The sequence below is a fragment of the Pseudophryne corroboree genome, chromosome 1 (genome assembly GCF_028390025.1).
Source record: "Pseudophryne corroboree isolate aPseCor3 chromosome 1, aPseCor3.hap2, whole genome shotgun sequence".
Taxonomy (NCBI): domain Eukaryota; kingdom Metazoa; phylum Chordata; class Amphibia; order Anura; family Myobatrachidae; genus Pseudophryne; species Pseudophryne corroboree.
Window position 1 is genome coordinate 1,100,248,604 of NC_086444.1, and position 12,908 is coordinate 1,100,261,511.

At 43.3% G+C, this 12,908-nt stretch overlaps 1 protein-coding gene across 2 annotated transcripts in view; it reads right to left on the minus strand.

The window, feature by feature from the left end:
- SEL1L3 (SEL1L family member 3) overlaps window positions 1-12,908 on the minus strand; it is a 169,572-nt gene that overhangs the window by 120,107 nt on the left and 36,557 nt on the right. For both annotated transcript variants that reach the window (XM_063922085.1, XM_063922077.1), the window contains exons 7-9: window positions 6,834-6,966; window positions 2,284-2,416; window positions 1,926-2,069 (exon numbers count right to left, since the gene is read on the minus strand). In XM_063922085.1, coding sequence (XP_063778155.1) covers window positions 1,926-2,069; window positions 2,284-2,416; window positions 6,834-6,966 — 410 coding nt within the window. The remainder of the gene's footprint in view (window positions 1-1,925; window positions 2,070-2,283; window positions 2,417-6,833; window positions 6,967-12,908) is intronic.

Sequence of the window (12,908 nt, forward strand, 5' to 3'; positions counted from 1 at the left end):
GACACACATAGTGCCCCCTACACATTTGCTGCACATTATTAGTGCCCCTATACACATAATGACACATACAGTAGTACCCTGTTACACATATGTCGCACATTATTAATGCCCTTATACACATAATGACACACATAGTGCCCCCTACACATTTGCTGCAGGTTATTAGTGCCCCTATACACATAATGACACACATACAATAGTACCCTGTTACACATATGCCGCACATTATTAATGCCCTTATACACATAATGACACACATAGTGCCCCTTGCACATATGTTACACATTATTAATGAATTTTTACATGACACACATAATGCTCCTTACACATATTCTGAACACTACTACACAACCAACCCACTCACATGCACACAGTACTCACACTGCCACTAACACTGTGACCTCTGCCTCTGCTTGGATACAGATGTGTCCTCATAAATCTTGCCTCAATTTGAACGTCAGGCACATTTTTTTATGAAAATGCATCTTATTTGCATTGCTATGTGGCTAGGATGCACAAGCAGCTTCTACTGATTAAACTGATATGCAGCATGCATATATACTGTGTGAGACTGTGGCTGTATCTGCATATGAAATGCTGCACACAGAATATAGGCATGCCGCATATCATTTTAATCAGCAGAAGCTGCTGATGCCCCTAGGCATACCAAATGCCCTAGGCAATTGCCTAGTTTGCCTATACCTATGGCCGGCTCTGCCTGCACTACACTGACAGCCACAGGAACTGATAAACAGTCATTGTTTATATAGTTGTGACCATTTGGGATCTTCATCAAAACACAATTCTATACAGTATGTGCTCACCTCGAAAATCCATTCTGGCGACTCTGCACCATTTTCTATATGTAAAAAACAAAACAAAAAAAAAAAACCTTTTTGCTCTGACCCTACAAAATAACAATGGTTGGGCATGGGTGATTTTTCAGGGGGTGTTTGAAGGAGAGGCAATTAATTTGCTGGCTGTTGGGATCACGACTGCTGACAATGCCGACAGCCGGAATACCGGCTTAGAAGGGCTATTCCAATTTTTGGGTGTCCGCGACACCCATGGAGTGGGAATAGATCCTGTGGAGAGCGCAGTGAGCCACCAAGCCTGCAAGGGGACTCGTAGCTCTCGCTTCACTGACGGCATTCTGGTGGATGGAATGCAGCTGTCGGGATACTGACAGCCGGCATCCTGTCCGCCAGGAACACATATGTATTCCGTTTGGAGCGTCTATCATGCAAGACTGACACCAGTTTATAAAGCCAATGGGAGTCCTTGCTACATTTCACATTAGAGAATGCCTTTGGTCCCTCGCACTGCTAGGTAGTTTTTGATAGGATTTGTTATAACAGTCGAAACAGATGTGTCCTCATACATCCAGCCCCAATACATCATACAGTGCAAGATGCCTGGTGCGAGTGAGCCGCTAGATCCCGTCTGACTCTGCTAACATCAGGTATCTTTTTGCCAAAAATGAGTCATAGTCGCAACACAACTAGTACGCACCAGGAGACTGTGCTGATTAATTTGATATATGACACTTGTATATTGTGTGCAAATGAGTCTGTATACGGAGCAGAACAAAACTTGTATTGTGAAAAGGCTGCGGCTGTTACATTGTAGCACTTCGTGTACAGATTCAGAGACTCAGTCACACACAGATAAACAAGAGTCATATATCAAATTAATCAGCACAGTCTACTCTTGTGTCCTAGTTGCATTAAGTTGCGACTAAGATGCACTTTCTGCAAAAAATAAGCAAAAAAGACGCCTGACACTAGGAGATTCTCACGCGACCTGGCGTGCTACGTGGGGCCGTTTGGCGCGAATGCAGCAAAGACAAATGAGGACAGATCTGTAGCACATGCTTGAACATCTTCATATGAACACTAAAGATAATGCATTAAGGCAATTCTTACCCCAGGAGATCCACTCGGAAGAGCTCAACAGCCTGAACAGATTGCTATATTTATTGTGGTCCTCTTTTGTCCAAGGATCCATATTAGAAGTAGGTCTATTTCCATATTTTAGGTATAGGTCTTTGTAATAGTTCCTAGCTGCACCTGTAAATGAATTACATATACAGTATTATCCAAAACTTTCACAGGTAAGTTTCATGCTTGAAATGTGCCAATGAAAAATCACATACAAACAAAGTAACGTGCCACTGCTTAAGTACACAAGGCAGGAATTATCCATACCATGCTTATACAGACGGATTTATAGTTACAGCTACATAATGTATTTACTGGTACTAGTTGCACGCGCTGCACTTACACTTGGTTTCCATGTTGCGGTTCTCCAGACGCATTACAGAATGCAGCCGCACTATGTCTTTTACATTCATACACCTGCTATAGTAATCTCCTATCTGATGGTATATCTCATGTTCTGGGAGAAGGTTCGATAGCTGCATTAAAACAAATAGAAATGAGAAATAAAGTACTTTCTACTGAATAATCATGATGCCATTTTGCAGTATGTACATAGGTGTGTCAGTCTAATAATTACATTAGCAGTGGTTATACGTCATTGGCATCACTTGGCAGACAGACAGTGTCATAGGATTGTTGTTTATTTCTCAAAGTTGGTTATTATTTTATAAGCACAGTGCATGTACTGTAATGGTTGAGCTTAGTAGTGCAAATTGCAGTGTAAAAATAAACATGATGACACTATCGAGTGAGAACACCAATGTGCATGATGATATCATTCCTCTGCCCAATCAGTGTGCACTGAAATTAGTAGTGCTTCACAAATTTATCTCTGTCGCCACGGCATATGGCATATCTCCTCCAAGTATGCAGGCTGGTAGACATCGCTGGGGCATAATTGCTTGTTGTATCAGGAATCCAGGACACATCTCCCTAATTCTGGAATCTCCTGGACATTGTTGGAGAGCAGGCAGTACTGAGGGGGAGATGTACTAAGCAGTGAAAAGAGTGGAGAAGTTGACCTTGGCAACCAATCAGCACTGAAGTTACATTTATAATTTGCATACTATAAAATGATACAGAGCAGCTGATTGGTTGCCATAGGCAACTTCTTCACTCTTTTTAATGCTTAATACATCTCCCCCTTAGTCATTTAGTGGCCATATATACTGTGATAAAAGCACTGGTAAAGTTCTAAACGGGAGATATGTTTTATCTCAGGTTTCTAACCTATATGATTTAAACCCCCTAGGAAAACCTCTGTTTCTGCAAAATAGACTTGGGGGGATATTCAATTTGGCCCGAAGAGACAACGTGAGTAAAAACCCCCGATGTTTCTTCGGGTGCTGCGGTCGGGCTATTTAATTTGCTTGGCTAGTAACAAGTCTTCTTACACCCGAAAACACACAGGTTCAGTGAAACCTGTGTGTTTTCGGGTGAAATAGCCCTGTTTTCGGATGAAAACGGGGCTGTTATCGGGCATTTTGCTTCGCCTGCTGGTGGCAGGTGAAGCAATACCCCTGATGAGCCGCGGCGCGTGCCCCGGCTTATTGGGGCCAATTAAATAGCCATCGGCACCGATACTTAACACCCGGCACCCTCGGGACAAATTGAATAACCCCCTTGGTTAGATTTTGGGCTTTAGTAAAAGCCGAATAAGGTTTACGGGTGGTATGGATGGAGAGAGAGGGCGGCCTTTATCCATTAGGCCCATTTCAGGTCTTCAGCCTAAGATCAGGCTAATTAATATTTCATCTTTAAGAAGAACCAATCCCTAAAAAACTTGTTAGCACCGAGCCACTTAAAATCTATTATGCCTTGCACCAATGGAGGTGTCGAAAATGTCAACTGGCTAAATAACCTAAAGGGATGTTACAAATGTGGAAAGAATAGATGCATTACTTGTGATTTTATTCAAAATAAAACTCATAAGATTCAGTTAGATGAACCTGGAAAATTTTATGAAATTAAACAGTTTATTAATTGTGAGACCCCTTATGTGATCTATTTACTTAGCTGTAGCTGCAATAAAAAATATATAGGCCGTACTACACGGACTTTAAAAACACGATTTCTAGAACATCGCAGAAATATAATAAAAAAAGTACAGACACATAGTGTATCAAAACATTTCAGTATATATCATCAGGGCAACCCAATAGGCTTAAAACTTTTTGGTATAGAACATATTTCAAAAACCCTACGAGGAGGGGATAGATATAAAAAGTTGTGTAAACAAGAGGCTTTATGGATGTTCAAAATGAACACCATATTTCCAGAGGGACTACATGAGTCAATAGAATTAAATACAATAATTTAAAATATGATTTTTACTCTGTTCCTCCTTCCCCCCCCCCTCCCCCTCCCCCTCCCCCCCCCCCCCTCCCCTTTTATGATTCACATACTTACCCTCCACACATAGGTAAATGACATTCACATAAATTGGAATGGGTATTATATAAATGAATCTTCAATATTGATGTTAAAATAACTAGAAACTAGCACCATATTTCTTTAATAGGATTAATGCTACATAAAATGAATTATATGGCACAGATTAAATTCTTTCCTTGTTACAGAAAGAAGTGAAGCTAAACACAATCAGAAACTTAAACACTGTTTATTAAACAAAATTAGATGCGATATGTTTTCCAAAGAATCTGCCTATAATTATATAGAAAAAATTCTAGACTCTGGGATTTTTTCCTCTCTCTTTCTCCTCTTTATGGTGGTAAATTACCAAAGAAAAGTGGTTTCATAACGATCTAGATAGCCAATTGTATATGGTTGCCTAGTTACAGATTGGGATTACCCTCTGTAACCGGAAGTGATGTGTTCTCTGTGATGTGCTATAGGCGGGTGACGAAGATCCCCTCAATGAGGTCCGTGAACCAGTAACAGCCATTTGTTTATGGTTGCCTGGACACGGACCGGGGATTTTTGCCGCGACCGGAAGTGACGTATTTTGTGTTCATATTAGTAACACAGATACGTCAAAACGATGTGTTTCCTTGTCTCTTCCATATAGATGTGATGGGGATTCCCTCAAGGCAGTCCGTGAGCTAGTAACAACCATTTGTTTATGGTTGCCTAGACACGGACCGGGGATTTACGCCGCAACCGGAAGTGACGTATTCTGTATTCACATCAGTGATACAGATACGGTCTCTTCCCGTAGGTAAAAGTCGCAGAGGTGATTTAAGACTCCGGGAATATATATGGGCCGAGAGCCAGAGGCGAGACTTAGGGGTCCAGTTACAGATTAATGTTTTTGCTACTGGGTTCCCACAAAGCCCCCTCTCGCGACCGGAAGTGACGATTCTGCATACAAATGACATATTTAGAATAATCATAAACACTGTTAAAATATAGAATAGAAATAAGAAATAAAGATTGTGACTAATCAAACAGTATGAAAAAGAGAAGATATATACCAATAAACCTAAGATCGCTAAAGATAAAATATGTTCATTATGGTTGCTAGGCAATATCGGGAAGTGACCCGGAACTGAATCATTGTTATAGTAACCTGGATGTGTTTTAAATATACAAAAAAACACTATAAACCTCGTTATATAGACATAAAAATGTGTAATTAAATATATATCAATAAGGAATGTTGATTGTAATATATCGTGACATTGAAATGTATATGTTTTGTGAACTGGAACGATTAATTGGAGATGAGTGGACTGAACAGGTGTGGACCAATTAGCAGCCATTTTAGGGTATAAATATGGCAACTTTCAAACTGACTAGATCACCTTTGAAAAAGCTGCAGGCCCTGCAGCGAAACGCGTCAGGTTTTCCAGATCACATTGCCTACTTTGGAAAGTGTAAGAGCTATATCCGGACCTTTAGTGGACTTTGACCATCTTTACAGATGACCAGATGAACGACCAACACACATTGGTGATATCATAAAAACCTACTCAGCATTGAGGACTCCGCAATTCTAGTGAGGACTAAGGATCCCAAAGACCCCATTTATTCAAAGGGACGCCACCTAGAGGACTCCTTCCCTCCAGCGGTAATCACTGTGGTAACTATCACCAACAGGACTGTGCCATCAGCCCTAATGTTCATTCTGATGTTATTCATCTGATGTCCACATTAATTAAGGAACGGACACACACCTAGTAGCCTTCTGGTGATCTGAATATCGATTATATTAATTATTATTTTTAAATGTATTTTAAACATTGCTTCACAATGTTGTGCACTTTTAATCATTTATGCTAATAAATAATTGGTACCTTTCTTTTCAGTCCACCCATCTCCATTTTGTTCCAGATCGATATTTATCGTTGTGTTGATTTATATTTCAATTGTTGAATATAGCGCTGCTACTTTGTTTGCTATCTGTTGTTTCTGTATTAGCAGGATTGACTAGTCCTGCTTGTGTAGCAGCTGCTCAAAATTAGCACAACAGCCCTCCTTGCGCCTGATTTAACTTCGGTTAACCCCCCTTTTTTTGTAATTAATATTTGTACCTGTAGAGGCTAATGAAGGTGTGTCAGGATGTTCCTCAGTGTCTCATTACTAAGGGGAAAAGGCAGCAGTTTTGTTATGAGACACCTTAATTAACTGACCATGAGTATTGTGCATATGCATATGTAAGGGGCATTAGGTCCTACCATTTTTGAGAGAGGAAACCTGTTTGTTAGTTAGAGACCAGACGTGCTAAGATTTATTTTTCCTGTTTTCTGTACTGCACAATAAACCTAGCTACAGTTTGATTGCATGAAACCCCTGGACTGGTGTGCACTTTCCTGGCTGCTGTTTGTTTGAAAGTGCCCATCTACTCCAGGAGAGGGCACCCCTACTTTGATCTCTTCACAATACATATTAAAAACGGTATATATATATATATATATATATATACACACACACCTCATCCATCTGCAGAGCCCTCAGCCGATAATACTTCACAGGTCCGAAGAATCCGTCAATGCCGACCACATACTTGCTGCCTCCGAGAGCCATGTACCCGACTGTATCATCAAAATAGATGTCCTCATCCAAACTTTAAAAAAAGATAAATAGTTAATTAGTGCACACTCAAGAAAACGAACTACTAACTAACTACTACTAAAGTTACTGCCTCTGAATACAATATTGGAGCAGTTGATCATTTGATGTTTTCTCGTGAGTAGCTGCAGCCATATTAAGGAGACCAAATTAAAATTAAGTCATATTTCTAAGTAAATAAATTGTAAGTTCATTTGCAATTATTATGCAAAATCTTTTTCAAATTCACATTTGTACAATATGGCTCTTTAATCCATTGGACCATACTGTACAAAGGAGATTTACTGAGCTGTGCTGTCTGCTAGAGAATAACATTACACAATGACACCTCTGTGCACTCAATGCAAATAATGGTTTTGTTTGTTCTAGCTAAAACAGAAGATATTTAAGAAGCCGTGAGGGAACTGGGCAAGCTACACAGGTACAAGCATCTGCAGAAGCAGCTTCATTAGATTACAGGCTTATCTTTTGTATTGTAGTGTAAAATAAATATAAAAATGAATTATATTTATACTGAATGCTATGCATAGATTGTTTGTACAAAATGTAAATATGTAAAATACTTAAAGTTAGCAAATACCATCAAACATTTAACAATGACCAGACTCAGATTTACATATTTTGGTCCCTGGGGCTTTTCTCTTTGCTATCATATGAGTCCACTTTTAGAGCAACACAACCGCTAACCTATACCACATACTTAGGGCTATGGGGCTATTTCAACGAGGAATGCAAAACTGCAAAAATCGCAAAAATACGCACACAACAGTCATGCATGAAGTAAAATCTGAGACAAAAAATACAACTTCTGAGATGTAGCAAAAACTGCGTATACACTACAAAAACTAGGCGTACTAAAGGGCTGGACTCGCAAAAACTACGAGCAGGGGCGTGTTGTGGGCGTATGCAGATTTTAGATAGGCGGGGCATACGCATTTTTTGCAAGTGAATGCACATTTATGGTGTGCACTTTCTGAGTGACTACTGGTCTACCTTAAAATCAGGTGGTATTCAGTATGCCGTCTGTTGGGATCCCGACACCCAGCATACCGACAACTATTCTCCCTCTTGGGGATCCACGACCCCCCCAGAGGGAGAATAAATAGCATGGCATGCATAGCGCGCCACCATGCCCGCAGCATGACGAGCGCAGCGAACCCGCAAGGGGCTCATTTGCACTCACCCCGCTGTCGGCATCCCAGCGCCGGTATGCTGGGCGCCGGGAACCCGGCCGCCGGCAAAACATACTACACCCCTTAAAATCTGCACAAGCTGACCTCAGTTGTAGAATGTTGGATGTATACTGCAATCATTGCTACATTACACCCAGCTGAAGCAGCTCACACCTCAGACCACAATTCAGTTTTTTCAGCTGCATTGAAACTCAACAACATGTAAGTGAGCTTTAAACTATTTAACACATGTATTACTCTATAGCAGGCAGTTTCAACCGGTGTGCCGCGGCATACTAGTGTGCCATGATCGGTTGTAAGGTGTGCCGCAAAGCTAGAGCCACTGCCGCAGGCGCACCTTCAAATCAAACTGTGAGCCCAGGCAGCGCTGGGATCATCTGGGAGGCTCAGACTCGATCGTGCATGGGCCGTGACCTATGCATTGGAGATGCGGTGGTGACATCATAAGTAGTGATGAGCGGGTTCGGATCCTCGGGATCCGAACCCGCCCGAACTTCACCTTTTTTTTCACGGGTCCGAGCAACTCGGTTCCTCCCGCCTTGCTCGGTTAACCCGAGCGCGCCCGAATGTCATCATCCCGCGGTCGGATTCTCGCGAGATTCGTATTCTATATAAGGAGCCGCGCATCGCCGCCATTTTTTACTCGTGCATTGGAGGTGATCGTGAGAGGACGTGGCTGGCGTCCTCTCAGTTTCTATGTTCAGTCGGCTGCAAATTGTGCTGCAAATATCTGTGCTCAGTGTGCTGCAAATATCTGTGCTCAGTGTGCTGCAAGTGCAAATATCTACGTTCTCTGCCTGAAAAACGCTCCATATATGACTGTGCTCAGTGTGCTGCAAATATCTGTGCTCAGTGTGCTAATTGCTTTATTGTGGGGACTGGGGACCAGCAGTATTATATAGTAGGAGGACAGTGCAGAGTTTTGCTGACCAGTGACCACCAGTATTATACGTTCTCTGCCTGAAAAACGCTCCATATCTGTGCTGCATTGTAGTATATAGTAGGAGGACAGTGCAGAATTTTGCTGACCACCAGTATAACTATATATATAGCAGTACGGTACAGAAGGCCACTGCTCTACCTACCTCTGTGTCGTCAAGTATACTATCCATCCATACCTGTGGTGCATTTCAGTTTTGCACAGTTTGCTGACCACCAGTATATACTATATAGCAGTACGGTACAGAAGGCCACTGCTCTACCTACCTCTGTGTCGTCAAGTATACTATCCATCTATACCTGTGGTGCATTTCAGTTTTGCACAGTTAGCTGACCACCAGTATATACTATATAGCAGTACGGTACAGAAGGCCACTGCTCTACCTACCTCTGTGTCGTCAAGTATACTATCCATCCATACCTGTGGTGCATTTCAGTTTTGCACAGTTTGCTGACCACCAGTATATAATATATAGCAGTACGGTACAGTAGGCCACTGCTCTACCTACCTCTGTGTCGTCAAGTATACTATCCATCCATACCTGTGGTGTATTTCAGTTTTGCACAGTTTGCTGACCACCAGTATATACTATATAGCAGTACGGTACAGTAGGCCACTGCTCTACCTACCTCTGTGTCGTCAAGTATACTATCCATCCATACCTGTGGTGCATTTCAGTTTTGCACATTTTGCTGACCACCAGTATATACTATATAGCAGTACGGTACAGAAGGCCACTGCTCTACCTACCTCTGTGTCGTCAAGTATACTATCCATCCATACCTGTGGTGCATTTCAGTTGTGCGCAGTATATATAGTAGTAGGCCATTGCTATTGGTATATTACTGGCATATAATTCCACACATTAAAAAATGGAGAACAAAAATGTGGAGGGAAAAATAGGGAAAGATCAAGATCCACTTCCACCTCATGCTGAAGCTGCTGCCACTAGTCATGGCCGAGACGATGAAATGCCATCAACGTCATCTGTCAAGGCCGATGCCCAATGTCATAGTAGAGAGCATGTAAAATCCAAAAAAATAAAGCTCAGTAAAATGACCCAAAAATCTAAATCAAAATCGTCTGAGGAGAAGAGTAAACTTGCCAATGTGCCATTTACGACACAGAGTAGCAAGGAACGGCTGAGGCCCTGGCCTATGTTCAGGGCTAGTGGTTCAGCTTCACCTGAGGATGGAAGCACTCATCCTCCGGCTAGAAAACTTAAAAGAGTTAAGATGGAAAAAGCACAGCAAAGAACTGTGCGTTCTTCTAAATCACAGATCCCCAAGGAGAGTCCAATTGTGTCGGTTGCGATGCCTGACCTTCCCAACACTGGACGGGAAGAGGTGGCTCCTTCCACCATTTGCACGCCCCCTGCAAGTGCTGGAAGAAGCACCCACAGTCAAGTTCCTGATCTTCACATTATAGATGTCACTGTTGAAGTACACCAGGATGAGGATATGGGTGTTGCTGGCGCTGGGGAGGAAATTGACAAGGAGGATTCTGATGGTGAGGTGGTTTGTTTAAGTCAGGCACCCGGGGAGACACCTGTTGTCCGTGGGACAAATATGGCCATTGACATGCCTGGTCAAAATACCAAAAAAATCACCTCTTCGGTGTGGAATTATTTCAACAGAAATGCGGACAACTGGTGTCAAGCCGTGTGTTGCCTTTGTCAAGCTGTAATAAGTAGGGGTAAGGACGTTAACCAACTAGGAACATCCTCCCTTATACGTCACCTGGACCGCATTCATCAGAAGTCAGTGACAAGTTCAAAAACTTTGGATGACAGCGGAAGCAGTCCACTGACCACTAAATCCCTTCCTCTTGTAACCAAGCTCCTGCAAACCACACCACCAACTCCCTCAGTGTCAATTTCCTCCTTACACAGGAAAGCCAATAGTCCTGCAGGCCATGTCACTGGCAAGTCTGACGAGTCCTCTCCTGCCTGGGATTCCTCCGATGCATCCTTGAGTGTAACGCCTACTGCTCCTGGCGCTGCTGTTGTTGCTGCTGGGAGTTGATCGTCATCCCAGAGGGGAAGTCGGAAGACCACTTGTACTACTTCCAGTAAGCAATTGACTGTCCAACAGTCCTTTGCGAGGAAGATGAAATATCACAGCAGTCATCCTGCTGCAAAGCGGATAACTCAGGCCTTGGCAGCCTGGATGGTGAGAAACGTGTTTCCGGTATCCACCGTTAATTCACAGGGAACTAGAGACTTGATTGAGGTACTGTGTCCCCGGTACCAAATACCATCTAGGTTCCATTTCTCTAGGCAGGCGATACCGAAAATGTACGCAGACGTCAGAAAAAGAGTCACCAGTGTCCTAAAAAATGCAGTTGTACCCAGTGTCCACTTAACCACGGACATGTGGACAAGTGGAGCAGGGCAGACTCAGGACTATATGACTGTGACAGCCCACTGGGTAGATGTATTGCCTCCCGCAGCAAGAACAGCAGCGGCGGCACCAGTAGCAGCATCTCGCAAACGCCAACTCGTTCCTAGGCAGGCTACGCTTTGTATCACCGCTTTCCATAAGAGGCACATAGCTGACAACCTCTTACGGAAACTGAGGAACATCATCGCAGAATGGCTTACCCCAATTGGACTCTCCTGGGGATTTGTGACATCGGACAACGCCACCAATATTGTGCGTGCATTACATCTGGGCAAATTCCAGCATGTCCCATGTTTTGCACATACATTGAATTTGGTGGTGCAGAATTATTTAAAAAACAACAGGGGCGTGCAAGAGATGCTGTCGGTGGCCCGAAGAATTGCAGGCCACTTTCGGCATTCAGCCACAGCGTGCTGAAGACTGGAGCACCAGCAAACAGTCCTGAACCTGCCCTGCCATCATCTGAAGCAAGAGGTGGTAACGAGGTGGAATTCAACCCTCTATATGCTTCAGAGGATGGAGGAGCAGCAAAAGGCCATTCAAGCCTATACATCTGCCTACGATATAGGCAAAGGAGGGGGAATGCACCTGACTCAAGCGCAGTGGAGAATGATTTCAACGTTGTGCAACCCTTTGAACTTGCCACACGTGAAGTCAGTTCAGACACTGCCAGGCTGAGTCAGGTCATTCCCCTCATCAGGCTTTTGCAGAAGAAGCTGGAGAGATTGAAGGAGGAGCTAAAACAGAGCGATTCCGCTAGGCATGTGGGACTTGTGGATGGAACCCTTAATTCGCTTAACCAGGATTCACGGGTGGTCAATCTGTTGAAATCAGAGCACTACATTTTGGCCACCGTGCTCGATCCTAGATTTAAAACCTACGTTGTATCTCTCTTTCCGGCAGACACAAGTCTGCAGAGGTTCAAAGACCTGCTGGTGAGAAAATTGTCAAGTCAAGCGGAACGTGACCCGTCAACAGCTCCTCCTTCACATTCTCCCGCAACTGGGGGTGCGAGGAAAAGGCTAAGAATTCCGAGCCCACCCGCTGGCGGTGATGCAGGGCAGTCTGGAGCGAGTGCTGACATATGGTCCGGACTGGAGGACCTGCCAACGATTACTGACATGTCGTCTACTGTCACTGCATGTGATTCTGTCACCATTGAAAGAATGGTGGAGGATTATATGAGTGACCGCATCCAAGTAGGCACGTCAGACAGTCCGTACGTATACTGGCAGGAAAAAGAGGCAATTTGGAGGCCCTTGCACAAACTGGCTTTATTTTACCTAAGTTGCCCCCCCTCCAGTGTGTACCCCGAAAGAGTGTTTAGTGCAGCCGGTCACCTTGTCAGCAATCGGCGTACGAGGTTACTTCCAGAAAATGTGGAGAAGATGATGTTCATCAA